Source organism: Podarcis raffonei, chromosome 4, assembly GCF_027172205.1.
Source record: "Podarcis raffonei isolate rPodRaf1 chromosome 4, rPodRaf1.pri, whole genome shotgun sequence".
Classification (NCBI taxonomy): domain Eukaryota; kingdom Metazoa; phylum Chordata; class Lepidosauria; order Squamata; family Lacertidae; genus Podarcis; species Podarcis raffonei.
The window spans coordinates 35,782,702-35,808,867 of record NC_070605.1 but is presented as its reverse complement, the minus strand read 5'-3'; the positions used below and the strand labels follow the sequence as shown (position 1 = coordinate 35,808,867).

The following is a 26,166-nucleotide window of genomic DNA, read 5'->3' as shown; positions in this document are numbered from 1 at the left end:
ACACACACCTGTTTGTGCAGTTTTGGGTGATCTGCCAAAAAATTAAAAAAGGACCAGTGAACTGCTGGAGGACCACAGTACATGGTTGGGTCAAAAGTTATGCAGGCTCTTCAGATATATAAAATTGTTTAAAGTTTCTATGCTTTCTTACATAGGTAAAACGAATACACCAAAGCCCCTCCAGCTGGTAATAGGCACTTTAACTCCAACTTCGGTCTTCTTGTCCTGGGGGATTTTAGTCAACCCAAAGCATGATTGGACCACAATGAATAACTGTGCAAATGACAGGTAATCAACTGAAAGATACAGCTAATGAAGATTACAGGATGGTGTTTTGCCCATTTGGCTTGGATTGCTGCTCTATAAATGGAAGGATTTTTCATTCAAAGAAGGATAGTTGAGCTTGTGGCTCTGCCACCTGCTTCACACACACTCTGTGCTGTTTTTGATGATCACTCAGAACAAAACAACTGTTGAAGGGGTTCTTCCACAGGTGCAAGATCCTAATCACAGAGCAGAAGCATAGGATCCAAACCTTTATAATTAAGAGGCATCAGAATGTTGCAATGAAACCTAACAATTTTGGTCAGAACTTACCTTTTTTCATGTTCCTTTTTATAAGTGCCAAAAATACCTTCCATTTTTTGGCATTTTTTGGCACATTGCAAACACATATGCTATTTCAGTGCTATTTCTTGGAACTTCTTTGGGCTCACATTCCTCAGCCACATTTGCCCACAATGCCTGTTGGCTGTGGTGGTCCACATTATTTTGTCAACAGTGACACTGTGGAATGATAACGTTACAGGTACTAGTAAACAAATTCATATTACTCATGCCAGATGAATTGGTGTGAGACTAAATGAGGGCTGTGAGATGAAGATGAAAGAACATGGGAGCATTAGCTGAGCAAAAAAAATGTGAATATATGGCAGGGTAAGAATTTTCCAACTGTCTGATCAGCCGTGGCAAACATGCTACTTTTTGAGATGACTATCGAAAGCAGAGAACATTGACACAAATATAGTGTTGGAATAATTCCTGTAACAGTTTTGGACTTGAAGTCTCCCTTCCCTAAGTCACAATTCTATGTTATTTATAGTTTAATTTATCAGGTGGCTGTTGCCTAAGAGCTGTTGGCACCTTTTTCCATATTGCTTTCCCTGCATGAACCTCATATTGCTCTCAAATGCTGCCAGGCTTGATTTTAATCTCAATTAGATCAAGCTAAATCTGTAAGAACTGCTGAATTAAGTGGCATAGTTGGAATAAGTTGAGAGGACATTTAAGATTCCTTCATGTTTTTATTCCTGGAGGCCAATCAGTTATGAACATGATGCAGTAACAACAAAAATCAATGCTGATTATTCTCCCCGCCCCCCCTTGATTGATTGATGAGTTCCATGGAAGAAATAAAATAAGCATATTAGAAAACTAGGGCATATTTTTAAGGTGGGAAATTCTAGAGAAGACATGTAGTTGAAACAGATTTACATCAAGCATTAAAGTAAGCTTTAAACAACTATCATTCTGTCAGAAAAGTAGTTTATGAGAGCTGTTGCTTTCTTATGCTTTAGTTAGATTTTCAGGTCAAATTTATCAAAATCAAAATTTCTAATTCTGGGGTTTCTTAAATGTTAAATCTGTGAAAAGTTGCTTAATGGTGTCTGTTGATTAGACAGTACAACTCAGTAATGTTTTAAACCCATATTTGTTTATTCTAATGAACTGTGGAGCTTGGATTTACTATACTGGCAATAAGCAAATGGTCATTTTGGCTGCTCAGAATAGTCACTTTCCAGTGATTGAAATGAGTCTAAACTAACAGAGAATCCAATATTTGCATAAATAATCCTCAGGAAGGCTATAGTAAATTTCAGTCTAGTCTTGCTTGAACCCCAGAAGCAAAATGATACTGGCTATATCACCTATTGTTTCTTAGATGAAAAAAGCACCACAGTACCTTATTTTAAATTGTATTTCCCCCTTTGATTAGACATATCCATTTTCTTTTTCTCAACTAGGTTTTATACAGTCCGCTACAGAGAAAAGGACAAGAATAAGAAGTGGGTTCTCCAGCTTTGTCCAACAACAGAAACTGTGGTGGATAATCTGAAACCCAACACAATTTATGAATTTGGAGTGAAAGACAATACAGATAATGGGGTCTGGAGCAAGATTTTCAATCACAAAGTGGCTGTGCCTGGTAAGTAATGTGTATCTCTTCCTGAGCAGAACAAGATGCTACAGGGTAGGCATTTATGCACATGTCAGCTCTTTTCAGACATAAAGTAGGTGTGGCTTCTATTCTTTACCCCCAAAAATGAGCACATGGGTGAAAGAAGTGAAACCTTCCATTTCCTGCCTTGCTGTACTGTGTGCTATTGCTTTCAGCAAACTTCCCTCTGCCAGGCTCACTTCCATTATTTAAATGCAGCAGAGCAAAGTAAGGTATGGCCGGGCTGTGCATGGGTTTCACTCACATCCCCTGTGCTCTCTTTTCTTATTGCAATAATAGACTCCCTACATCTATGCATGATGCAGACTTAAGCACAGCTGTCCCATCATGTCATAGTTTGGCTCTATGTTATTGAAGGGAAAGGTCAGGTTATTGGCATGTTATGCAGTTGTTAAAATTATTAATGTCAAGACTTGCACTTGACTGTACTGCATGCTGAGAATCAATAAAAATTTAGAGATGGTTTTAAATTCTTTTTTTACAAATCTGACATCACAGCATGCCTCCAAACAGATTTAGTTTGCTCTCCAGTATTAATCTGCACTATGAGATATTTCATGAACTCACACCTGCCTTTTTCTATAGGGTTTCTTGTAGTCAAATCAGTGCAGTGCAACATGTCATATTTTAATAACCTGCTTCATTGTTGTTGTTCGCAATAACATGTAGCACTACCCTGTCCAATGTGAACAAAGTCCTGTTGAGGCTGTTCAGGGTGCGTGTACCTTTAATTAGAAGTTTCCTGTTTGCAGATCTTTCTGGATTTCTTTCTTTCTATTGATCACAGCTAGGAGATTAATGTTTTAATTGCACTTTGAATAGCCTTTCTTAATTTGACAACTATTGATTTCTGCTCCTGCAAAATCAGAGTGGATGTCTCTAATTCCTGTTTCCCTTGGATTCCTTTCTCTCCCATTTTACGTGGCAAAATAGCATCATATCCATTTTGTTACATCCATCTATTCCTACAGTACTAGCATTTGTTAGTGCTTGGCATTGTCTTTCATACATAATTGAAGATTCCCTTTTTCTGCTCATTCACCTGAAAAAACTACCGTACTTTTCCGTCTATTAGACGCCAGGTGTATTAGCCCCCCCCCCACTTTGGGGGACTAAGTTTTAAGAAAATGAGGGGAGATGGCCCAAAGTTGTAGAGCCTCCCCCCCCCACGCAGCTGCAGACAGGAAACACTCCCTAGATCATTTCCCCCGTGCAGATAGGGAGTGTTTCCCTTTCTCAGCAGCATCGAGGGAAGTTGTGCTTCAGCCAGCCAGCATCCCCAGATCGCTCTCTGCTTGCAGCAGCATCTCCCTCCATGCCACTACAGTGGTACCTTGGGTTACATACGCTTCAGGTTACAGACTCCGCTAACCCAGAAATAGTGCTTCCGGTTAAGAACTTTGCTTCAGGATGAGAACAGAAACCACGCTCCGGCGGTGCGGCAGCAGCAGGAGGCCCCATTAGCTAAAGTGTTGCTTCAGGTTAAGAACAGTTTCAGGTTAAGTACGGACCTCCGGAACGAATTAAGTACTTAACCCGAGGTACCACTGTATCTGTGTATTGGATGACCCCAGGTTTTTTACATGATTTTTGTGTCAAAAAACCTCGTCCAATACAAGGAAAAATACAGTAGGTTCTGAAGCAGCATATTTGCTTCCTCAATTTGGGTTATGGTTGTTTCATTTTATTTATGGCATACATTTTTGTTTTATTCTGATTTAAAATATTTCATGCATGCAGTAGAAAACTTTTTGTGTCTGTATGGAATGTTTCTCAAGCTGTGTAATGTCCTCTATTTTCTATATTAATTGCTGAGCCCACACTACAATAATCTACATAAATTCAGATTAAAATAGACAATTTACAAATACTACAAATACAGTTTACAAATACTAAACCAAAAACAGGTCTTTGGGCTTCGTCCCAACCAGCAAACCAGCCACATGTATAGAGCTCCCAATCTCTGCAGGCCTGCATGCTGTCTTGTCACTTATATGCCAGTTCCTTCCTTTTCAAAGTATTGCTTCAAACCATAGTTACAATGGAAACTCTAGCTCGCATTAATAATGGTTAAGCATGGTGCAACCATAACCATTACTATGTTTAAACTTTCAATGTGGATTTTGTGTGCAAGAATAAATATTTTGATGGAGCAAGAGGGTCAATTCCCTACCCTTAAACTGTTGTGTATGTCTGAACTGGACAAAAAGTGGGAGCTCTATACTGTTGAGAATGTAAATAGAAGGAGAATAAATAACAGTTTGATCATTAACAGCCATAAACACTGGGGACCAACTGGAATAGATCTCCCTATGTTTGAATATTAAAAGGGGTTTTGTGTGTTGAAAAACACAGAGTAATTTTGTTGTGTTTTTCAACCAGGTAAAAACAAAGAAAATGGACAACTCCAGAATAATTACAAAATACCAAGAATCCCAACTCAGGTATGAAACTAAGCTTATTTTGGGGTCTAATACTGTATAAATGACTAATATATCAAATCTGGCAGTTCTGCGGTTTTTATTTTTCCCCTCAACTAAAGTTATGCAAACAATATTACTACATCCTCTCAAGGAACACACAAGTACTTCTGACTTCCTCAAATCAAAAGAGTACCCTGTCCATCGCAATTTCACAGAAAACTGAATTGTCCTAGTAGCATTTTTAGGTGCAGTATATCAAATTTATACCAAATCCAGCCTTGGCAGATGAGAATTATTTTTGGAGATGGAAAAACATGGTATATAATTGCTTTACCGTTGCAATTTGATACACAAATACTGTTCTCTCAAGGGGGTGGCGGCTTCTACAGTGTAGAAGGACTTTGTTTGATTCTATTTCTGCAACAAGCATGGATAACAGATATAGATTATATCAATTTCAAAGTTTTCCCCAAACACTGTTTCTGTCAAAAACATTTGAATTGTTGATAGAATCAGTGATTGGGAGTAAATTAGAAAATCAGGTTTCAACCTGATTTTACTTTGCTTTTCTGCCTAACAATGCCAGAACAGAATTGCATGGTTAGATGGAACTGATAATATCATAATCAAAATGAATTTGCCATCATTACAAATCTACTGTGTGACTTCACTTGGAATACAATGTACATTTCCAGTCACTTCACCTCAAAAAAGATATCGTAGAGCTGGAAAAGATTAACAAAAGATCAACTCAAATGATCAAAAGGCTAGAGCAATTCCCTTACGAGGAAAGATTAAATATTTGGCAGCTTTTTTGTTTAGGTAAAAAGCAAGTAAGAGTCGACACATTAAAGTGTTTAAGATTATGCATGTGTAGAGAAAGTGGATAGAGCAAAGATATTCTCCCTCACAATACTGGAATTCACAGCAGGCCCAGCACCAGTGGTTGGTGAGATCAGATCATTCAATGATGGATAGGCAAATCTCCCAACATTCTATCTCATATGTGGATTGGCTTGTTAAGAATACTGCTTATTACAATGTTCACTGTAAATATTCCATTTTCATACTAGTCTAGCAATTAACTAAATGTAACTAATAAAGAACTAAAGAGAGTGCCATTGCATGTGGACTGAATTTCAGCTTCGTGGCTCATGTGGGAAAATATTAAATCATTTTGGGATGTAGTTTAACTCAGAGGTTTGATCCAGAGACATATCCTATTTTTCAGTTTGTGGTTGTGCATTTTTGGAATTGGGGTACGTTTGTCTGCATGTATACAAAATGTCAAGTTTCTAAGTTGTGTGGGAAAGAATTAAAACATTCTTCATCCAGTTCTGCTCTCTTAACCTCCTTGCAAGCCAGATACAGGGTCATAAAGGTAAAGGGTAAAGGGACCCCTGACCATTAGTTCCAGTCGTGACCAACTCTGGGGTTGCGGCACTCATCTCGCTTTATTGGCCAAGGGAGCCAGCGTACAGCTTCCAGGTCATGTGGCCAGCATGACTAAGCCACTTCTGGTGAACCAGAGCAGCGCATGGAAACGCCATTTACCTTCCCGCCGGAGCGGTACCTATTTATCTACTTGCACTTTGAGGTGCTTTCGAACTGCTAGGTGGGCAGGAGCAGGGACTGAGCAACGGGCGCTCACCCCGTCGTGGGGATTCGAACCACCGACCTTCTGATCGGCAAGTCCTAGCCTCTGTGGTTTAACCCACAGCGCCACCCGCGTCCTTATACAGGGTCATAGGAAATCTGTAAAAATTGCATGCCATCCTTTGGTCTGTTGTTTATTTTATTCTATAAGCCATGAGTATGGAAGAGGCAGAAGGAAACACTGTCAGAAGATGTATTTCACTTCTGCTTGATTCTGATGCAACAGTTTTATAATGTCAAGTTCCAAGGTGGAGTCCTTTACTTGATTCTCTGACCGAGAAGGCGGGAACTTTAGTTTCTTCTGTTTGTTTATCTCCAAAGAAAAACCAGATTTTCTCAAAGATTTGTCCAGTCAAATGGAGCAGGCCTGACTTAAAAGAGATGTCTTGCATCTTTAAAATGTATATATGTTATTTTGGCCGTTTCCCAAAAGTCAGCAAAAAAGAAAGAAAGAAAAGACTGCCAAAAACTACATGGCTACTTCCTACTCTTTTATGTTTTTGCCAAACCAGAGGAACGTGAAACATAGATGGTTAAGTGCATTAGGCATACAATCAGGAGTCAATATGTCTGGTTTCTGGCACTGCTTGTACAACTAATCTTCTCTAAATTATGCAGTGCTCACTTCCATTAATCTCCCATTTTTCTGTCACATATAATCTTATGGCACATCAATCTCTGTCTGTATTCTGTGTAGGACAGATAGGTCTGCAGTCCCTATGCAAATGAATAAAAGAACACAAATCTTACAGCAATGTTTAGCCAACTCTAGAATCTCAGGCCTGGGACTCTCCCCAGGCAAAACACCCTCCTGGGCCACTCATCAGTTTGCTTTGCACCTTCCATAAGTGATTTTGCCTGGCTGGAATGTGTCCTTTGACAATGCTCCTTGCTTGTCTGAGTGGAGGATAGAGAGGATAGTGAAGAAACTCGTAGTGTTCAAAGCCAAAAATCATATTTATTGCTCCAGCTACATTTGCCTTTAGCCCTTCCCTTCCCATCTCTGGCATGTGGCCCCCAGAAGGTTATCCAGAAGGGAATGTGGCCCTTGGGCTGAAAAGGGTTCCCCAGCGGAATTGATGTCTGGGGGGAATTTCTGAAAAATTGATGTTAATAATTGTTTAATAATTGTTTTATTACTATTATCTTTTGTTTTTTTTAAAAAACAACCAACAACTTTTGGGGTGTCCTGGTTTTTACTTGTTGAAATATGGCAACCCAGTTTATGGCCATCCTTGAACAAAGGAACTTCAAAAAGAAATACCAGCATGAAACTGCTAAATTACAGCTAGGAGAAATTTGATTCAGTTTGCAATCAAACCTAAATCCATGCAACTCACACTTTGAAACAATATGAGAACTGAAACACAGCAATCCGAAAATCACACTTGAATTTTGCAGTGGAATTCTCCAACCAAACAAGATTTACGAAAATGGATATATTGGGTAAAAATTGTGCAACAAAGGAAGATATTCGTGAAAATATACAAAAATGGACTATGTTGTGAAAAACCACATACAAAAGCTGTGTTAGGAGAAATTCATACTCAAATGTTGAAGAATATTCATGAGGTATTCTTTTTTTAAAAAGAATCACAGAAGTGATTTATCCACATCATAGAAATGTGAAGAATTAATTTAAGATCAGAAAAATAACAAACTGAGAAAACAAAAATTGGCAGATCCTTCCATCCCTAATTAAAACTTTTCAAAGATTCTATTAATTTGGTCCTGAATATTTTTTTACTCAGCAATGCTAACATACTGTAGTTATGTTATCAGTAATTACTGCTACTGTGAAGGGTCACTCAGGAGGGTTCTTCTTGCATGAATTTAAGTTGTAATTTAATTGTCAGACTGTACTTTTTCAGTTTCATTGCCATTTAATTCCAACTTTCACTTTTTAATATGTGCCTGAGGATTACATTTTATGCATCTGATGAAGTGGATTGTAGTCATGAGAGCTTAAGTCATAATTATTTGTTACTCTTTAAGATGCCACAAGATTCTTTGCTTTTTTATATACTGTATTTTTCGTCCCATAGGACGCTCCGTCCCATAGGACGCACCTAGGTTTTTTGGGGGGGGGAATAAAGGAAAAAATGTTTTCCTTTATTCCCCCCCCCCAAACCAGGTCGGGGAAACCAAGCCAGGTCAGGGAACAGCGGTATGGCGGCTCTCCACCTACCCGCTGTCCCCCGAGCTTGTGGGGCTGGCGCTGGGGAGAAGCGCGCTTCTCCCCAGCGCCAGCCTCCAAACCAGGTCAAGGAACAGCAGGATGGCGGCGCTGCGCCTCCCCGCTGTCCCCCAAGCTTGTGGGGTTGGCTGATGTCTGCCCGGCGAGCGGGGCGCTCTGCTTCAGCGCGCCCTGCACTCCGTGCAGCAGGCTGCTATCCGCAGCCTAGGGAGCCCTGCGGGAACTCCCGCAGGGCTCCCCAGGCTGCGGATATCTGCCCGGCGCAAGGGGCGCTCTGCTTCAGGGCGCGCCGAGCGGCAGGCTGCTATTCGCAGCCTAGGGAGCCCTGCGGGAACTCCCGCAGGCTCCCCAGGCTTGCTGATAGCTTCCTGAAGCCTGGAGAGCGAGAGGGGTTGGTGCGCACCGACCCCTCTCACTCTCCAAGCTTCAGTGAAAGCCCGTATTCGCCCCATAGGACGCACACAGATTTCCCCTTCATTTTTGGAGGGGGAAAAGTGCATCCTATAGGGTGAAAAATACGGTACTTGCAGTAGTATCTTTAAGTCCTTCATTTCTCACATTTGTTCTCTGTGAAATAAAAGCTTAACAAACCTCACATCAATCAGTAAAGCTGTCAGTGTAAATTATGATATTGCATAATGTGTCCTCTCTTTGTGATAACCATGTTTGCTTAATTTTTAGATGTCTTCTGAACATCAAATCATGCTTTCATTGCACCTTATATTGTAGGTAGACTTAGTTACACAACCTGATTTATAGTCTGGGGTTGAGTCAGGTAATTCTTACAACTACAGTATCTACAGCCAGGCTGGTGCCTGATCCCTGGGAATGCCAAAGGTCTTTTAACATTATGTCAGAATTTCCTTCCCCTTTAGGAGGAAATGAGATAAGTAAATAGAAAATAGGAGCTGCTTCCAGCCTTTTTGTTACAAAGTTCCCTAAATCAGTGTTTCCCAACCTTGGGCCTCCAGCTGTTTTGGACTACAATTCCCATCATCCCTGACCACTGGTCTTGCTAGCTAAGGTTGATGGGAGTTGTAGTCCAAAAACAGCTGGAGGCCCAAGGTTGGGAAACACTGCCCTAAATAATATACTTAACTATCAACTGGGACTAAGAATGAAGGAAATATTTTCAAGATTGTTGAGTCTTTTGAGCAGAAACTAGGTTAACACAGATACTTAACTTCTGCTCCAACTATTGATATGTAATTATTATTATTTCTAGTGTAAATAGTTGTTTCCTATGCTTTTATCATTTTTTGAACCTGCGGTCTCATAACCTAGCTGTTTTGGCAGCCTTTTTGACAAGCTTCTGAAAACCAGATGTAGAAAAACAACCATTTCCCTTCTGCCCATATGCCTGCTGACCTCAAATAATTATATTAGATTCTTGTACAATTATCACCAAGTTATGTGGCGGTTTTACTCTCATTCTGTGCTAGGGTCTAACCATTTCAGGCCTGTTTAAGATCGAATCGCAAAATCTTGATTGTTCTGTTAAAGCTGTTTTGTAATTGAACCTGCCGCACCCTTTGCGCCTCCTTCCTAAAACCAGGTATCTCCTTGCCCACCTTTGGGGAGGCAGAGTGAGGGTGGGGTCACCAATTTTGGACCATGCATAGGGCACCATAATTCCCAAGTCTGCCACTCGGAAAAGTTAATGAAAAGTGTAACAAGTGTCATACTCCTGCTGGATCATGCCCAGTGCACTTGTTTCCAAATTATGGACAGGATCTAAAGGAGCACTTGCGTTATTCCAGATCCCTTTACCTCTTTCTTGTACCCCATAAAAAGCTGCTCCTCGAGGCCAGAAGAGGGTCTGTTTGGACTGCAATCCATATAGAATTATAGCTCTGATGATGTGATACGTTTGCCATTTTAATGTATACACATTCCCATACTGAAAAATGGACAGAATGCATGTGTTCCGTTACATTCTTACATTAGCCTTATCCTCAGAGAAGATTTAAGTATTATTGCTGCTTTGAATTTTCCACATTTCTGGCATTTCTTGTACTTTCCAGACTTTCTACAGTTAAAATGTTGACTGTGGGAGCTGCCTAAAGCAGTGGCTATCCAGAAGGTCCAATAGGAGAGAGCTGAAGTTTGCCACTTCTTTAACACAGAAAGCTAGTTTTTTAAGACGATGGATCTTATTTTCCTTGTAAAGACAAAGAGATTTTTATTCCGTTGGAAAGCAATAATTATCAAATAAAAACACACTATACAATTGCCAAATCTAAAATCCAGTTTCTATCATGTCAGGTGGGATGTTGTCTCTGTGTGGTTGAAACTTCAAAGCAACAATATATTCCTCTGCCTTGTCCAAATTGGGTGGTAGCATAAGGTTACCAGATGTCCCCGTTTCCCAGGGATAGTCCCCGGATTTACAAATCAGTCCCCATACAAAATCCATTGAAGTTGAAAAGTGTCCCCGGATTCATTGAAAAAAATCTGGTTACCTTATGGTAGCACTTGGGTATGAAATGCACATCAAAAGTTTGTTTTCTGGTGCCCAAGCTGAACCCCTGTTTCTTTGGCTATCCACTGCATGGATAGTGCATTGGCAGATTCAGCAATCAAAAGCCATAGGTTGTCCTGCTAGGCTGTTAGCAGCCAGGACAGCATGGGTCATTTGCATTTATGAAGTTAAACATGTACTGGCTGTATAGCTAGATAAAACTGAAGCAGCAGTATTATTTTTCTATGCACTTGGAAGATATGTCCATTCTTGGGACAACTGAGCTTTAGGAAAAACTTATTTTGCCACCTCGAGAAAAAGCAAGTAACATTCGTATTTTTATAAAATGTTTTCTTTTCCTCTCCAGTTTATACCAGCAGATTCAAAAGTTCAGCTTCCTTACACAATAATCAAACAAGGTAATGTGTATGACTTCTCATACTTGATTTCCATAGAATGGAAGACATTTCTTTATGCATGAAAATAATTGGGGTGTGTTGGGGGGAGGGTCCGTGAACAGAAAGGAATATTCTTGTCTTAAGACTGGAGGAAACATTCTCAAAACTAATCCCTTTAACCGAATTCCATTGTCACACTGAATGCAAGACTTAACTCATTCTGATCAGTTCTTATAACATGACTTCTTATCCCTGCAGAAAAAAAAGAAAAAAATCTTGGGTTAAATTAATATTTTTGGCAACAACCAAGTCCATATCCTGTTGGCAGTCTGCATTATCTCTTCTGGCTGCAAAAAAAGGGAAGATTTTGAAGATGCACACCAAACTCTCCTAGGGGCACAACCCCAGGGCAATACAGCATTTCATATGGCTAAATCCATTCCAAGAGCCCAGTTTTGTATAGGTCAAATGGAATTTTGGAACCTGGAAACATATTGTGAGACACCTAAAGTTAAACCTTGAATAGGAACAGAGTAATCTGGATTTGATTCCTTTGAGAGGACAGATTACTGGAGAATAAAAGCATTATGATATACTTCAGTTTATTTACACGTGGGACATGAGTGGAAGCAGACCTCTTAGATACTCCAACAGCAGTCACATTGCCCTACATCAGTCCCCCAAAGAGGGAGATCCAAAAGGCACTTTCCAGAACCGAAGACTGTTACCTCCTTTGGAGACCCACTCTAAAAGCTGCTTCTTTATTTCTTTCCATGCACAGGCTTAGATCACATCAGTCTTAGCTGGGGTACCTGAAAACAACAATGTATTCCTTTGCCTTCTCAAAAATGGGAGGTATGAAGTGCACATCAAAAGCTTGTTTCTGGCACAACAGCTGAATCACTGTGTTTGTGGCTATCCAACATGTAGTCAGTGCATTGACAGCTTCAGCAGTCAGTGGCCCAAAACTGATTGCAGACTGAGGCTCATGGAGGAGTGTCCCGTTTCGCCTAATAGATTAGCCTCTACTGCCCTTCTATCCAACAACAACTTTATTGATGATCTTATGATGCTAACGTCTTTAGGAGGAAACACAAAGGCTTGGCCATCTGTCCATTTTAAATTCCTACTCTCCTTCTCTTGGCCAGGCAGCACGTTGATCTGTGCATCATCTAATAATAATCTATGTTTCTTCACTTCTTTTGATGTCCTGTGAAGGCCCCACAATCTGCTTGGATCCTTGTCTTTTTCAGTTAAAAAATGAAGTTATTTGTATTAAGCTCTTTACCTACCTTTCTTACTATATTGCTCCTGCCTACTAGCCAGGATGGCTATGGTCCATCTTCATGGGAGAGTACTCTTCTGCTTTCATCCTGCTTGCAGGTTCTCACAGGCATCTGGTTGGCCACTATAGAAACAGTGTAGATGGCCTGATCCAGAGGGGTTTTCTTACATTCTTGGATTCCTTCTGAAAACCCCGCCATCTCTGAGAATCATTTATTCCTTGTATCTTCAATCTTTTCAGACCCAGGACCAGCTTTTAACCCAAACATGTGTTTTGGGCCCCATTTCTTAATATTTTCTCATGTATTTGCATGGTGGTAGTGCTCCTGTTGTGATGGCCACACTTGTTCCTTAGTTTAATCTGTCTTCAATTCCCCTTGACCCTTTCCACTCCTGTCAGCCATCTACTCTGTGGTTATTCCACTACCACATCAGCAACCTGTCTCTTCTCTCTTTCCACACTTCCTTTGAATACACCACCATTTCCCCCATTCTTATGACCCCCCCTTCAATCAGTTAGAGGGGAATAATGGATGGAGTTAATGAGGTTCTATCTGCATTTATCTCAAAACACCTGACATATGGTGGTGTTTTATGGAATATCTCCCCCCAGAGTGGCTCACCTGGCATCTTTGCTGCCTTTTCATTATGAGCCATTGGTACTTCACTTGTACACCAAGTTTCCAATTGCTGGCTTATGTGCTGGTTTTAATTGTTTACATTTTTTTAGCTGCTATGTTTTATGTTGATTTTAGCTGAAGTCTTTCTCTGGACTTTTTTTGCTTTGGTGATTTATTTTGTTTTGGTTTCTGTATTTTTTATTTGTGAATTGTATTTTATTTATGTTAATTGCCCTGATAATTGTGGTTGGATCGGTGACATGCAAATGTAATAAATGAGCAAATTTATGCTGCCTTGACTTCCTCTCTTCCAACTCTTATTTTGATCCCTGCAACCTGGCGTCTGCCTTTTTCTCTCTCCACTGAAACTACTTTCATTAAAATCCCCTGTGGTTTCCTTATTGCCTAATCAAATGGACTCTATTCTTCTCATTGCTGACATTTAGATCTGTCTCTTTACTTACTTAACTTGATGGTATTGTATTAATTAACTTACTGAACTTACTGAAATTTTGCATATTGTCACAAGTACTGATCATGTGTGTGAGAGAATTTGATTTGTAATTTAGCAGCAACTTAGAGACAATGTAGATAATGAGAATTGTTCCATTCCATTCTTGTTTTCACAGTACTTCAAAATGTCACACATCGGGCACAATCTAAAATCCCAGAGAAGGCTCCATTAGCAGGACCAATACTAGGTGACTAAGATGTCCATTATTCCAGATAGGTGCACCAGGGTTCACCTTCAACCCTTATCTTTTAGAGTTTTCTCTTTTCTTATAGTTATTTGCTTTGCATCTTTCTTACTACTACTGTATCTGAGCAGAGAGAGATAAGGAAAGGTATATTCTTAAAACTGCTGGTAGCTACATTGTTGTTATCATTCTTTAAGAGTAAAGTGGGGACAACCCTTTACTTGTCTCCAGCAAGTAAGTAAAAAACGTTTTCCATAAAGGTAAAATGCTTGCATGGGAACTTGGTTAGGGCTGTTAAGGAGGTTGTAGTACTTACAATATGAAACTAGTACCTTCGTCGTGATTATATCTTCTTTCCCTACTGCTCTCTCTCCACACCACTAACACTTTATATTAGTTTTTACTCAAAAACATCAATTTTTAAAAAGTACTCCTGAATGAACAACTCCTTTACCTTCCTGTGTAGTGCACCTTATTGTACCAGATTTCAATGGAACACGACAGAAACTGCCATCACTGGATATCTCTGAAAGACCAGAGAAAAAACCGGGTAAGCAGAAACAAGTACCGGTAGCTGGATTTGGGAAGCATGTAAATCAGGTCTGCCCAGCTTCTGACGTTTCAAGATGGCGAGACATCCATGTTTGGAAATTGAGTGGGAATGTTTCACCACTGTGGGTCTTCCTCCATTGGTCACTGAGACCATCACACAGCCTGTTAGCCTTGTGTTACCAAGTATTTGAAAGTGCCTAGGGGGCAACTGGAGCTGATCCCTGCTGAAAGTGGAATTTGCATCTGGCACTGATTTGGCAAACCAGACAGGGATTGGCCGCGCTCAGGAGTTCCTGATCCGGAATCACCAAATGGAGCTGTTCCCTGCCTAAAGCAAAGTTCATAGCTGGCACCAATGAGCTGATCAAAGGTGGCTGCAAAGGGGTGTACAAATCTTTAAAAAGGTAAATAAATTGGAAAGTTTAAAATATAAATCTCTTTTTACAAAATTAAATTGTCTAAAATACATGAATGGTCTAAATATATGTTGTCCTGTTTAGGACCGTATATCAAAAATTCTTCCCCCAAAACTCTTCTTTTCAGGTAAACCCACTTGACCTGCAAGATCAAAAGCTTAGTAGATGACAGACTGTCTTAACTAGGAGGAAAACAGACTAGGCAGAAAAAGCACCATTCAGAGATTTTGCTCATGAAAGATGAGGAATACCGAACCTAAATGGTATCACGATGCCTCACACTTAAAATAATCCCTTGATGGCGCATCACATTTGCCAGTTAAAATAACTAAGTCAATAGATTCAAAATGTTTGGAAAGACTATGGAAGCTTAGGTGAACATACCCTTTATTTAGTCAATTTTGTCTAAAAGATTTTACGGAGATGGAATATATTACAAGACAACATTGTTGGGGCTCCACATATATATTGCAGCAGAGTACAGAAATAAACAGTCTGCTAGGAATGCTGTTTGAAGGAATAAATAAACAAGGTTTATTACTCCTACATTCTGAGTAGAAGCTTACATGTGGAGTTATGAGGTTAAACACCAACTGACTAAGAGAAGAAGCAGGAAGGAACTAAATGTCTGAGAAACAATACAAAAGATCTTTTGGTGTGAAAGGAGTTACAGAAAAATAAGGGTGAATCCCGGTGATTAATTGACTCTACAGGGTTCTTGAGTTTGTTGTGGTTTTCTGAAAATCAGTAACGTGTTTTTTTAAAAAATGACAGTATTTGGGAAGACCATCTTCTGGGGTTTTTTTGTAATAATATTTATTAAAATTTCAGAGGAAATACAAAAATATGAAAAAGAAAAAAGGAAAAAAAGAAAAAAAGAAGACAAAAAGAAGACAAAAAGATACAAAATACAGAAAAATAAAAATAGTTAAAAACAAATCAGTCATTCCATATCCTATCTTTCATCTGCCTATTTCCCTGACTTCCTCACACCTCCCTCTTCTTGTATCCTGATTCAGTCATTGTTTCAGCAAATCCTTTCTATACTTTAGCTTATAACCAATTAATTAACTCTATACATCCTATCCATCTTTCACCATATTCTGTTATTCTATTTACCTTACTTTATTTGACCTTATCTTACCATAAAATACATTAACCTTGTCTTACCATAAAATACCATAAAATACCTTAAGACTTAAAAACTTAATACTTATTTATCCTTATATCATTTCTGCTAAAACCAGACAATTTCATTCCAACATTCTCCCTAATATTCATTAATTTTACACTAATTCCCAAAATAAAAATTTTTCTTTATAGACTCTTCCAATTTTCATCCAACGTCCCTTCTTCCTGGTCTCAGGTTATGTCAGTCCTTACTATCCATTCGGGAAGACCATCTTCTGTTCAGGCTTCAAAGTTGATGAGACACTGAATTGCCATTTAATGAGAAAATTCAAAATAATAATTTGCAGATGAAGTTCAGTAGCCTGAAATTTGTGGTTGTGGTATCCTAACTTCGTTTGCTAATGCTTGCCTTCTGAAAAATTGAAAATTAGTGGTTTTGAATTTTTCCTTTACTCGCTTGTGCATGTACTGAGGTCCATCAGACTAGCTAATGTGAAACACTATTATGATGTGGTCTGGTTTGGAAGGGGTGTTCAACTGTCTCCCATTTTGAGACCACTGGCGACATCAGGGATGTTAGTGTTTATGGTAGTCATGCTGGGTCAATTATTATTAAGAAAAGCAGAACAATGAGAAGTTAGGAAATTTACTTTCCAAAAATTTAGATCCTTTGCTTCTTGTCACAATCTCTGTAGTTGTAATGGATAATATATGTGTTTACTAAATCCTACATTTTCTTTAAAAAGCTAAGAATGAAACCCAGGAATGGCCTGCGGAATCCAAGACACCAGAAGTACAAGAAATCTCTCCCCAATCCCAGCCCGGTGATTATTTTTTTCTGTTTATTTCTATTGTTTATTTTGTTTTAATTAGATTGTGTGCTCAATTAACAATTCATTCATTTATTTAGACCACATTAATAAAATACTACATAAAACTGAGCTTACATCAGTTAGGCAAAATGTATTGAAGTATTCTCATTTTCCTGCATGTTAACTATTTCCCTCAGCATCTCTATGCAGTGGTACTTCAGGTTACATACGCTTCAGGTTACATACGCTTCAGATTACAGACTCCGCTAACCCAGAAATAGTACCTCGGGTTAAGAACTTTGCTTCAGGATAAGAACAGAAATCGTGCTCCGGCGGTGCAGCAGCAGCAGGAGGCCCCATTAGCTGAACTGGTGCTTCAGGTTAAGAACAGTTTCAGGTTAAGAACAGACCTCCGGAACGAATTAAGTACTTAACCCGAGGTACCACTGTACAGCCATATTCTTTTTATGAGTTATAAACTTCAAAAAATTTCTGATTTGGAAGCTCATTTAATATTCTGTTGGTGTGTTGTGCTTATTTAACCTTTACAGAGGTCAACTGCACTCCCATCTAATACTTTTACACTTCTGTATACTGAACAAACTGTTACAGATGGAACAGCCTGCTTGATACCTGAGGTGTCTTTAGTTAGGATAGTGTTTAAATGAGTCATACCCAGCAATCAGGGACATGCTCTGGCACTTGTCCAGTTTAATGCTTTCTGTTGCATTATAGCAAGCTGTTTTGGGGGGGTTCTTTTTGGCCTGTGATATTTTGGCTGCAATCCAATGTGCACATATTTAAGGGCAGGGCCGTCTTTAGCATATGCACTGCTGGGGTGCAAAGAGGGGAGGGCGGGAACCCAAAGTTGTTGACTTTTTTTTAGGGGGAGTGAACTCAAAGTTGAGATTCTTTGGGGAGGGGGGAACCCAAAGTTGTTGACCTTTTTTAGGGGGGAAATCGCTCACCTGTAACAACAACGTAGTGGACCCAAACTGCTTTTGTTTCCCGACTTGTCGGGAATATTTGATGCTACAGAGGAACAGAATGACGGAGGAGGGGGCCGGGGACTTTTGCTCCATTGCTTTCCATTGCCGCCGATCGAGAGGGACCGGTATACAGTAGGTGTACATTTGCCCCCCCCCCCGAATTTGGCACCCAGGTGCCCCACCCCCCTTGCACCCCTGGGTAAAGACGGCCCTGTTTAAGGGGAACCACCACGGAAGCCAAAGAGATATGCACAGGATTGCACTGCTAGTTGTTTCAGTAACATGGAAGAGGCAAACTATGAAGCAGAAGACGATGGATGTCTTTTAGAACACTGGTTTTAAAAAGGGGTATACAGGGAAATTGGAAACATTAATCAGACATCTACAGCTTGCGACTCGTTTTTAGATCCAGCATTGCCACTGGATATGTAAATAACATCCAATAACTTAGTAGTGCCTCTACCAGCTGCTGAACCAGCTATATCCCTTCTTGGAGATGGAGAGGTGGCCTGGATGCACTGTTCTATCTTTTCTACAGAGTCTTAGGTAGCCACTACAATTATCCAGATATTTTTTCATGCATGATCTTTAAGGGGAAATTGAGTGAATGGTTTTCAATCACAAGCTGAAAAAACTATTTCATGGAGTTTCAGTGACCGTACATTTCTGGTGAAATACTGTATACAGTGGTACCTCAGGTTAAGTACTTAATTCATTCCAGAGGTCCGTTCCTAACCTGAAACTATTCTTAGCCTGAATCACCACTTTAGCTAATGGGACCTCCTGCTGCCGCCGCACTGCCAGAGCATGATTTCTGTTCTCATCCTGAAGCAAAGTTCTTAACCCAAGGTACTAGAGGAGTATGTAACCTGAAGCATATGGAACCCGAGGTACCACTGTATGTGCTTTTATGCTCAGTGTAATATTCGGTTCACTATCAAGTTTTTAAACTTATATGAAAATGATGTGGGTGTCCTTTCATTAGCAGAACATTTTCATCCTTTTCTTATTTGTTTTTCAAAACACAATAAATGTACTTTTCCATTATTTGATCCCTTCCATGCTCCGTTTATTACTTTTCTCTTTATAATACAGCTTGTATTTATTCACACTTTCTGATATTTCTTCACTCCTCTAACTTGGTCTCTTAAATTACTCAAACCACCAATGGATTGTTCCCTTGCATAAATCCAGAATGATCACTGGAATGGTTTCTATTTGACTTGCATGACAGTGGGACTGGCTATTGTTAGCTACACCCTTGCCTATTTACATGGAGAAATTACTTTGAAAGAAAGCACAATATACTGTGTTTTATAAATAGTTGCACATGCCCTTCCTTGATTGAATGATCAAAGGATTTTAAATGTCTAACAATGACCTTATATTCTGAAATGAGGTTTCTTTTGTTACATGCTGCTTGACCTAATTCAATTATACTTGGATATCCTACCATACACTAAGAATTATGCTAACTTTTTAAATCTTGCAGCTATGACTGAACTAGACTGGGGAAGCAGCAAACCTACAGCTGCCAGTGCCTCAGAAGAAACAAAGAGCTTTCCAGGTAAAGTACAACCTTCCTGTGCTGCAAGTACTATTTAGTGAGAGACCCCCTGCAGAGATTTAAAATCACAAAACATGAAGCAAAGTAAAGCATGAAGCTATAGGCTGTTAGATCTTTTAAATGTTCCCTTCTAAGTTTCTTTCAAAACTCCCCACTTCCACTTTGCAGAGGAAGAGACTACATGTTTGGTAAGTTAAAAATGGTTTACTTACAAACTCTTCAAAGGTCAGATCCATGGGCTTTTCCATACAGCAGCAAAAAACAGAGGACAGTACAACTTACTTTCAAAAAGTGGTAAGAGTTTCTATATTTTTTGTATAGCAACACAAATTTGGCTTGTGGAAGCCTTCCTAAGTCTAAACTTAGAGCATCCATCTTAGATATCCTTACTGGTCAGTTTCATATGATGGAAATAGGAAAAAAAGAATAATTTGGTAACATTTCCTCCCAAGGTGAGGGAATATGACCTTGCTAAGCCTGGTAGGACAACTTACTCTCTGGTCCTAACAACTTCAAGCATTAATTACAGTTGAGCATGTTGGTTATATGAGGCTACATATACCCCACATGCTCAATGTGACCAACTTTTGATAACAGTGCTTTAGGAACATTATGGTAGAATTGCAACTGCTGTGCTAACAGAATGTGGTGTCCTCTTTCCAATAAAGAAATAATATTAACCCTTTTCTCTTTCTTTTTTTAAGCTCATTCTGAAAGTGAACCAGAATCCTCAAAACTTAATAAAACCCCTTTGGCTAAATTGCCACTTGACACACTGGGTAAATACTTTGTTTATGGCATTTCCATTGCAGACCTAGAGCTACTGAAGGCTATCTCTGATATGTGTGGGTGCATACATATGAAACAGAATCAACTGCTACATAATAGATAAGCAAGTGGTTACTGCCATGCAGGGGAATGCAATCAGTCTTGCATCAGCTTCCTGTATTTTTGGAGCATTCTTGAAATATAGTTGTGATCCTATACCTGTTTGCTCAATATTGAATTTAGTGTGACTTAAAGCTAAGGAAGCATGCATAAGATTGTGGTCTCTGTTGCTTTTTAGTGTCTTTTTCAGTGTTTCTTTCAGTGATTTTTGAAAACATGCTTGCTAGCTGGGAGAGATATTTAATGTCTTTTTGTATTGTCAACTAAAAAAATCAATTTTTCTTTAGCAAAATACATTATGGCTATTCAAGCAGTGAGACAAAAGATGCTTCTGGGTGACCTGTTTGTTGAGCATTTAACCTGATTATGTTTGCACAAAGTTTGCAGACAATGTTGGCTGTTTATTGAGTATTTGTTGTGATTTGTTCACAGGGTAATTATACAATGTTGCATCAAGCAATCATTATCCTTCACTTCCCTTGTCACTAGCAGTCTGGTTTATTTTATTTTTATTTTTTGAGGAGGGGAGCAGGTTTGTTACACAAGAGTACAAAATCAGCTTTAATTGTGCAACCTGAATCTGCAGGTATGTGGCTGAATACCACCCAAAGATAGTGGGAGTCTGGAAGCTCCATTGAAAACAAAATATTATCTTTGTGAAGTTGTCTTCATCACCCTGTCCTGCTTTGCATAATGTGGCCATAGTGTCCTGAATGTCTAAAGAAAGGATGTTAACTCTCTCTTTTTTAGCTCACACGGAAAGGGAAGTGGAGTCTTCAAAACCTTTGGTTGAATTGCCACTTGACACACAGGATAAATACTCTGTACATAGTATTTCTGCTGCAGACACAGGGCTGTTGAAGGCTACCTCTGGTATGTGTAGGTGCATATATGTTAAAGAGAAACAATTTTATTGTATTACTGAAGTCATGACTGTCGTATAATAAGCAAGTAATCACTGCAATGTGGTGGGGGGGAGTGTATGGACATCAATAAGTAAACCTGTTTCAATTAAAGCTGATCATCACAACTTTACAAAGCCTGCAAAGCACCTTTCTCATTCATTATTTTAAAGATAATTGTTCTAGTTAAATAAGATGAGTATATAAAGAAGAATATATTTTGATGAAATTAAATGTGAAGCATAATGGAGAGTTGGGAAACTTATGAACAGGTGGCCTTTGAGAAATTAATTCAAAGCTATTATTACTGAATGGAAAGGAAAGCTTTGGGTATCAAAGTGAATCTATGGTTCCTTACATCATTGATGTCAGACAATAAAAATAGGCTCATATAATATATATTGCTAGCACTTGTTTAAAATTGTAAGGAATTATACTAAGCATAGACAGAAAAGGATTTAAAGTCAAACCCATGGGTTTTTTATTGCTCACAATAGGAAATAAAGTAATCTCCAATAAAATTATGCCACTCTAAAGACAGAATTGGCAAAATTTATACATAACAGTTGGATTCCATGTATATTAGCCTTTAATATTACAAAAAGATCCAGCAACATTTTACTTGCAAGTCTGTCTATATGAGCTATTCTACAGGCAATGATCTGAATTCATCTGCTAATTTTCCTTTTGTTTATCTATACTACTTTTTATCACAAAAATAATATTATAGAAACCTTTTTATTTTATGGTTGACTTGAGTATTAAATTAAGCCAGAGGGAGAGGGAGAATACTGTGAACCATAAATACCATGCAGATCACAAAGGTTCACTCATAAAGAAAAAGAAAAAATCATAAAGAACCAAAAATAACGTTTAGGACAATTATGTGTTAATTATTAAGAAAAGGTTTCTGGAATCATTAGAAAATGTCTTAGGCATAAGCCATAGAGTACATCTATAGGTTTATAGATACATATGAAAATAATCACAAATAACCAGATAATTAACTTCCAAAATGTGTGTGTGTTGTTATTATATTTATAATAAAATATAATGGTTTGGGTATATATTATCGCAATCGTTCTCACATGCCACATCATCTTCACCCTGTGGCAGGTTTAGGGAAGTTTGTAATGTTTAATGTTTTGTCACTTTATTATTATTATTATTATTATTATTATTATTAACATTCTGTTGGGAGTTGCCCAGAGTGGCTGGGGAAGCCCAGCCAGATGGGCGGGGTATAAATAATAAATTATTAGTATTACTATTGGCACTTTCAGCTATTTTGAATTAAAACCTCAGTTATGATTCATACCTGTGTGATCACTCCTGTATTTGGCTCAGTCTTTGTAAATTTGCTTCTTGTAATTTGGTCAGTCTATATGTGCAACTAGCTCAGGCCTGTTTTGTCTTGCCGTTTGGTATTGATTCAGTGGAGCTTAGCAAACAAAATAGTTGCTTACCACAGCCTAATCAAGTGAGGTTGTCCACCATCACCGAAACATAGAGATTAATAAGATTTTCTGTCTGTCTGTTACACCAAATTACGAAGTAGTAAGTACTTATTTTCAGTATTTTGAATACTGATACATTGGGCTTCTTTTTCTTTTTCCAACTTCTAGCTCCACACGAGTTGCCAGAAATTCCTAAAACTAAAACACCTCACACACTTCAAATGCCCACGGAAACATTGGGTAATGGCAAACTTTTTAAGTACAACTAACAATCATTTTAACTTCACTTCTTTAATATTTCATTTAAAAGCTATATTGCAATGGTAATGTTTTCTTTGGTTCTGTACATGATGGATTATGATGCAACCAATTTCCACTTCTTTCAATTATCTTTCTGTAATTTGCAAAATTATGTTCCCAGAACGCCCTGTATGATAATGGGGTCTTACAGACTTGTAAGGTGAATTTTGCACCGATGCTCTATATAAAGGTTTGGCCATTTCTTTCACTATAGCTTCAAGTGAAATGCAGCCAGTTCCTTCAGCACCCCAGCCACCTGCTCCAAAAGCCACACCAACAAGGCTGGGTAATTATTACTATTTTTCTCTTACGTTGCCTTTTTCAGGACAGGTGTTATTTGAATAGTTTGGTACTCCAGACAAAAATAAATAAGTAAGTAAAATGCAACAATAAGCCTAAATCTCTCAAGTTTATATGCACATAAGGAAAAGTAATATGGGGAGACCACATAAATGTTGGTGCCCATAATCATAAGCACATTCAGCTGAGCAGCACTTCCATAGTATTTCCACATTGTGGGTAATGCAGAGGAAGAGGACAAGATTTCAGTAGGCTCAAACAGGATTTCTGGGCAATTTGTGGCAGCTCAGCTGGCAGCGTCAAACAAGCTGTCCAGACGAGATACTACATTAGCTCCACATCTTTGCCCTTAAGTACAAAATTGCCAGTGCAGGAGGAGCAATCTGGATTAGGATTTTAGCGTGGAGGGGGTAAGTGAGCTTAAATTCCCCCCTCTGATATGACCCTGATGCAGATTGGTGGCCCCACACTATCAATTTGCATAGGGGGAAAATTATATACATAATAGTGTATCTGAAGAAGTGTGCATGCACACGAAAGCTCATACCAAGAACTAACTTAGTTGGTCTTTAAGGTGCTACTGGAAGGAAAAAAAATTTTTGTTTTTATAATTACTTATCTTTGAACCAGATTTGGACTGGACAACCCTCATATAGAGCGTTCCTCGAAACAGGGTTGTCCTCTGGCAGTCCTTCCAACAGAGGACCGTCCTCTGTAAAGTAGAACACATGGCTACCCTATTAAACCAACAGTTATTATCTGCCTGCAAGCTGCTTTGGTGGAAAGAGCTGTAGGTCTTTGAGACACCTTGTCCCTTACATATTGAACTGGCAAGAAAGAAGCCATCAGGATGCTATTGTTGCTGTCATAAAAGTCCCGTTGAGGTATTAGGAACTCCCTTTTATCTCAGAAGGGAAAACGGTATGTTTGCAGAACATGCTGAAGAGGATCTTAGTGCCCAAGACACAGTTTCAAATAATGTGATTGAGCATGGGCCAAACGACACATCATGCAATCACATGTTTTAACAGTGCGTGTATTGTTTTTATGGTAAATAAGAGCCACTGGAGAGACCAGTCATAATCAAAACCTTTCCTCCTACACCTACCCCACAAAGTTGTACTTTAACATTGGAGGGAAACTCCCGTTGGTGCCAGTGGCCAATGGTGGAAGCCAGCACATCTGGGTGGGTGTGTTCTGTCAGCACTCCTGAACTGTTTGTGAACTGCTAGTCTGGCACTTGCATGGAGGCAAGCTGGATTCCATGCCCTTTTTACATCCCAAAGAGGTGATCACCATTGTCAAATGTGGACATGCCAACAATCTGGCAAATCCTTGATTGGGATCTCCTAGTCCTTCCGGCTTATAGAAGTTATGGCTTATTTTGATTGCAGATTTTTTGTATGTTCAAGTTTCCAAGGCACGCTTTACTCTTAATGTGGATATTGATCAGATAACAAGAACAATCACCTTCATAATTTAATTTTTCTTTTCTTAAATTAATTTACTTGAGTCTGAGATCCACAAATTCCTTCATAATATCAGAAGTCAGTCCATCAGGTTTTACTATATACCTGGCATTTTAGTTACTATTTCAAGCACACTTTCTTGGAAGTCTTCATTGAAATTTTCCCTGGATTTCCTCTGCAGTATTTAAAATATACCGGAGGGAGACATTTCTTTTCATTTAGAAACACTCTGGGTGGCCAATTTATGGTGAGGTTTAAGTTTCTGAAAAGATGCCTTTGTTAAGATGGTTGTTATATTTTGCACAGAATTCTGATAGCTCTTCATTTATGCAAAAAGGGAAAACCTAGTTCCTTTAGCCAAGAGCTATGAATCATGCAACTTTTTCCTTGTAAAATCTCCAAGGTTGCTTGTGTACTTTCTGTTGGCAATGAACCATTTATCCAAGTTTGCCATATTTGCAAACAAATCCTTTAATTCAATTGACATAAATTAATTTGGTTTGCGGATGGTGGGCATTTTCTGTATAATGCATGCAACATTATACAGAATTCTCCCTTCCATATGTTTTTAGAATTTCTTCTAAAAAAAATTAAGATTTTTAAAATCACTTTTCCCTCTAAAAATAACAAAGTAGACATCACCCTAAAATTATATGGAAAAGGGTTCCTATTTCATGTAGTGTACATGACTTGTCCCCATAATTTTTTCCTTGTTGGTCATCCTATTGATGAAATTATAATGTTGGAAGGACTCACACTCATGTCTGCTCATGAGCCAAGCAAATATATGTTTCTCTAACTCTGGCTTATGTCTAGACATGAGTGTCTGTCCTAATACAGATTTAATCATGGGAGTAACTTGTAGCTTATTCCCAGGAGTGAAACTGGTAATATCAGATGTGACCTAAAGTCTATTCTTGATGTTTTTTGGACGTGACCCCTCAGCACAGGGGCTCCCATTCGCTTCTATGAGGAGCAGCGATTTTTTCTGGATGTACTCAAGAGTACACAGTACCAGCACCATTTTTTTCTAGAAAAAAGCAATGGTTAAAGTTGTGGTGCTTAACTGTAACAACTTTATGGTGAGTACCAGCACATTTTTTCTAGAATAAAAGGACTAATGAGGAGAGAAATGCTCAGCACAGTATATGAAGTAGGAAATATGAACTCCAAAAGTTAGTGAAGCAGATCGTGAGTTTATGTGGTGGACTGTTTAGCTTTTTATACCACAGAATTCAGATTGGAGATGCATTTTTAAATATCTTGCAGTCCCTTGTCAAAATGTGTTCTTAAACTTTCTTTGCTTTCTTTATGGAACATATTATGAAATTTCCTATTAATTCATCTGTTCCAGGACACATAGAGAACACACGTATTGTGTGACTCTAACATGGCACATGGTTTTCT

The 26,166-nt window shown here is 38.8% G+C and overlaps 1 protein-coding gene across 11 annotated transcripts in view; it reads left to right on the top strand.

The window, feature by feature from the left end:
* The window catches only part of ABI3BP (ABI family member 3 binding protein), a 137,362-nt gene that overhangs the window by 39,710 nt on the left and 71,486 nt on the right, over positions 1-26,166 (top strand). For all 11 annotated transcript variants that reach the window (XM_053386207.1, XM_053386202.1, XM_053386199.1 and 8 more), the window contains exons 4-15: positions 156-288; positions 2,025-2,206; positions 4,622-4,683; positions 11,344-11,395; positions 13,908-13,979; positions 14,443-14,526; positions 16,822-16,899; positions 19,369-19,443; positions 20,148-20,222; positions 21,082-21,204; positions 22,859-22,930; positions 23,205-23,276. In XM_053386207.1, coding sequence (XP_053242182.1) covers positions 156-288; positions 2,025-2,206; positions 4,622-4,683; positions 11,344-11,395; positions 13,908-13,979; positions 14,443-14,526; positions 16,822-16,899; positions 19,369-19,443; positions 20,148-20,222; positions 21,082-21,204; positions 22,859-22,930; positions 23,205-23,276 — 1,080 coding nt within the window. The remainder of the gene's footprint in view (positions 1-155; positions 289-2,024; positions 2,207-4,621; positions 4,684-11,343; positions 11,396-13,907; positions 13,980-14,442; positions 14,527-16,821; positions 16,900-19,368; positions 19,444-20,147; positions 20,223-21,081; positions 21,205-22,858; positions 22,931-23,204; positions 23,277-26,166) is intronic.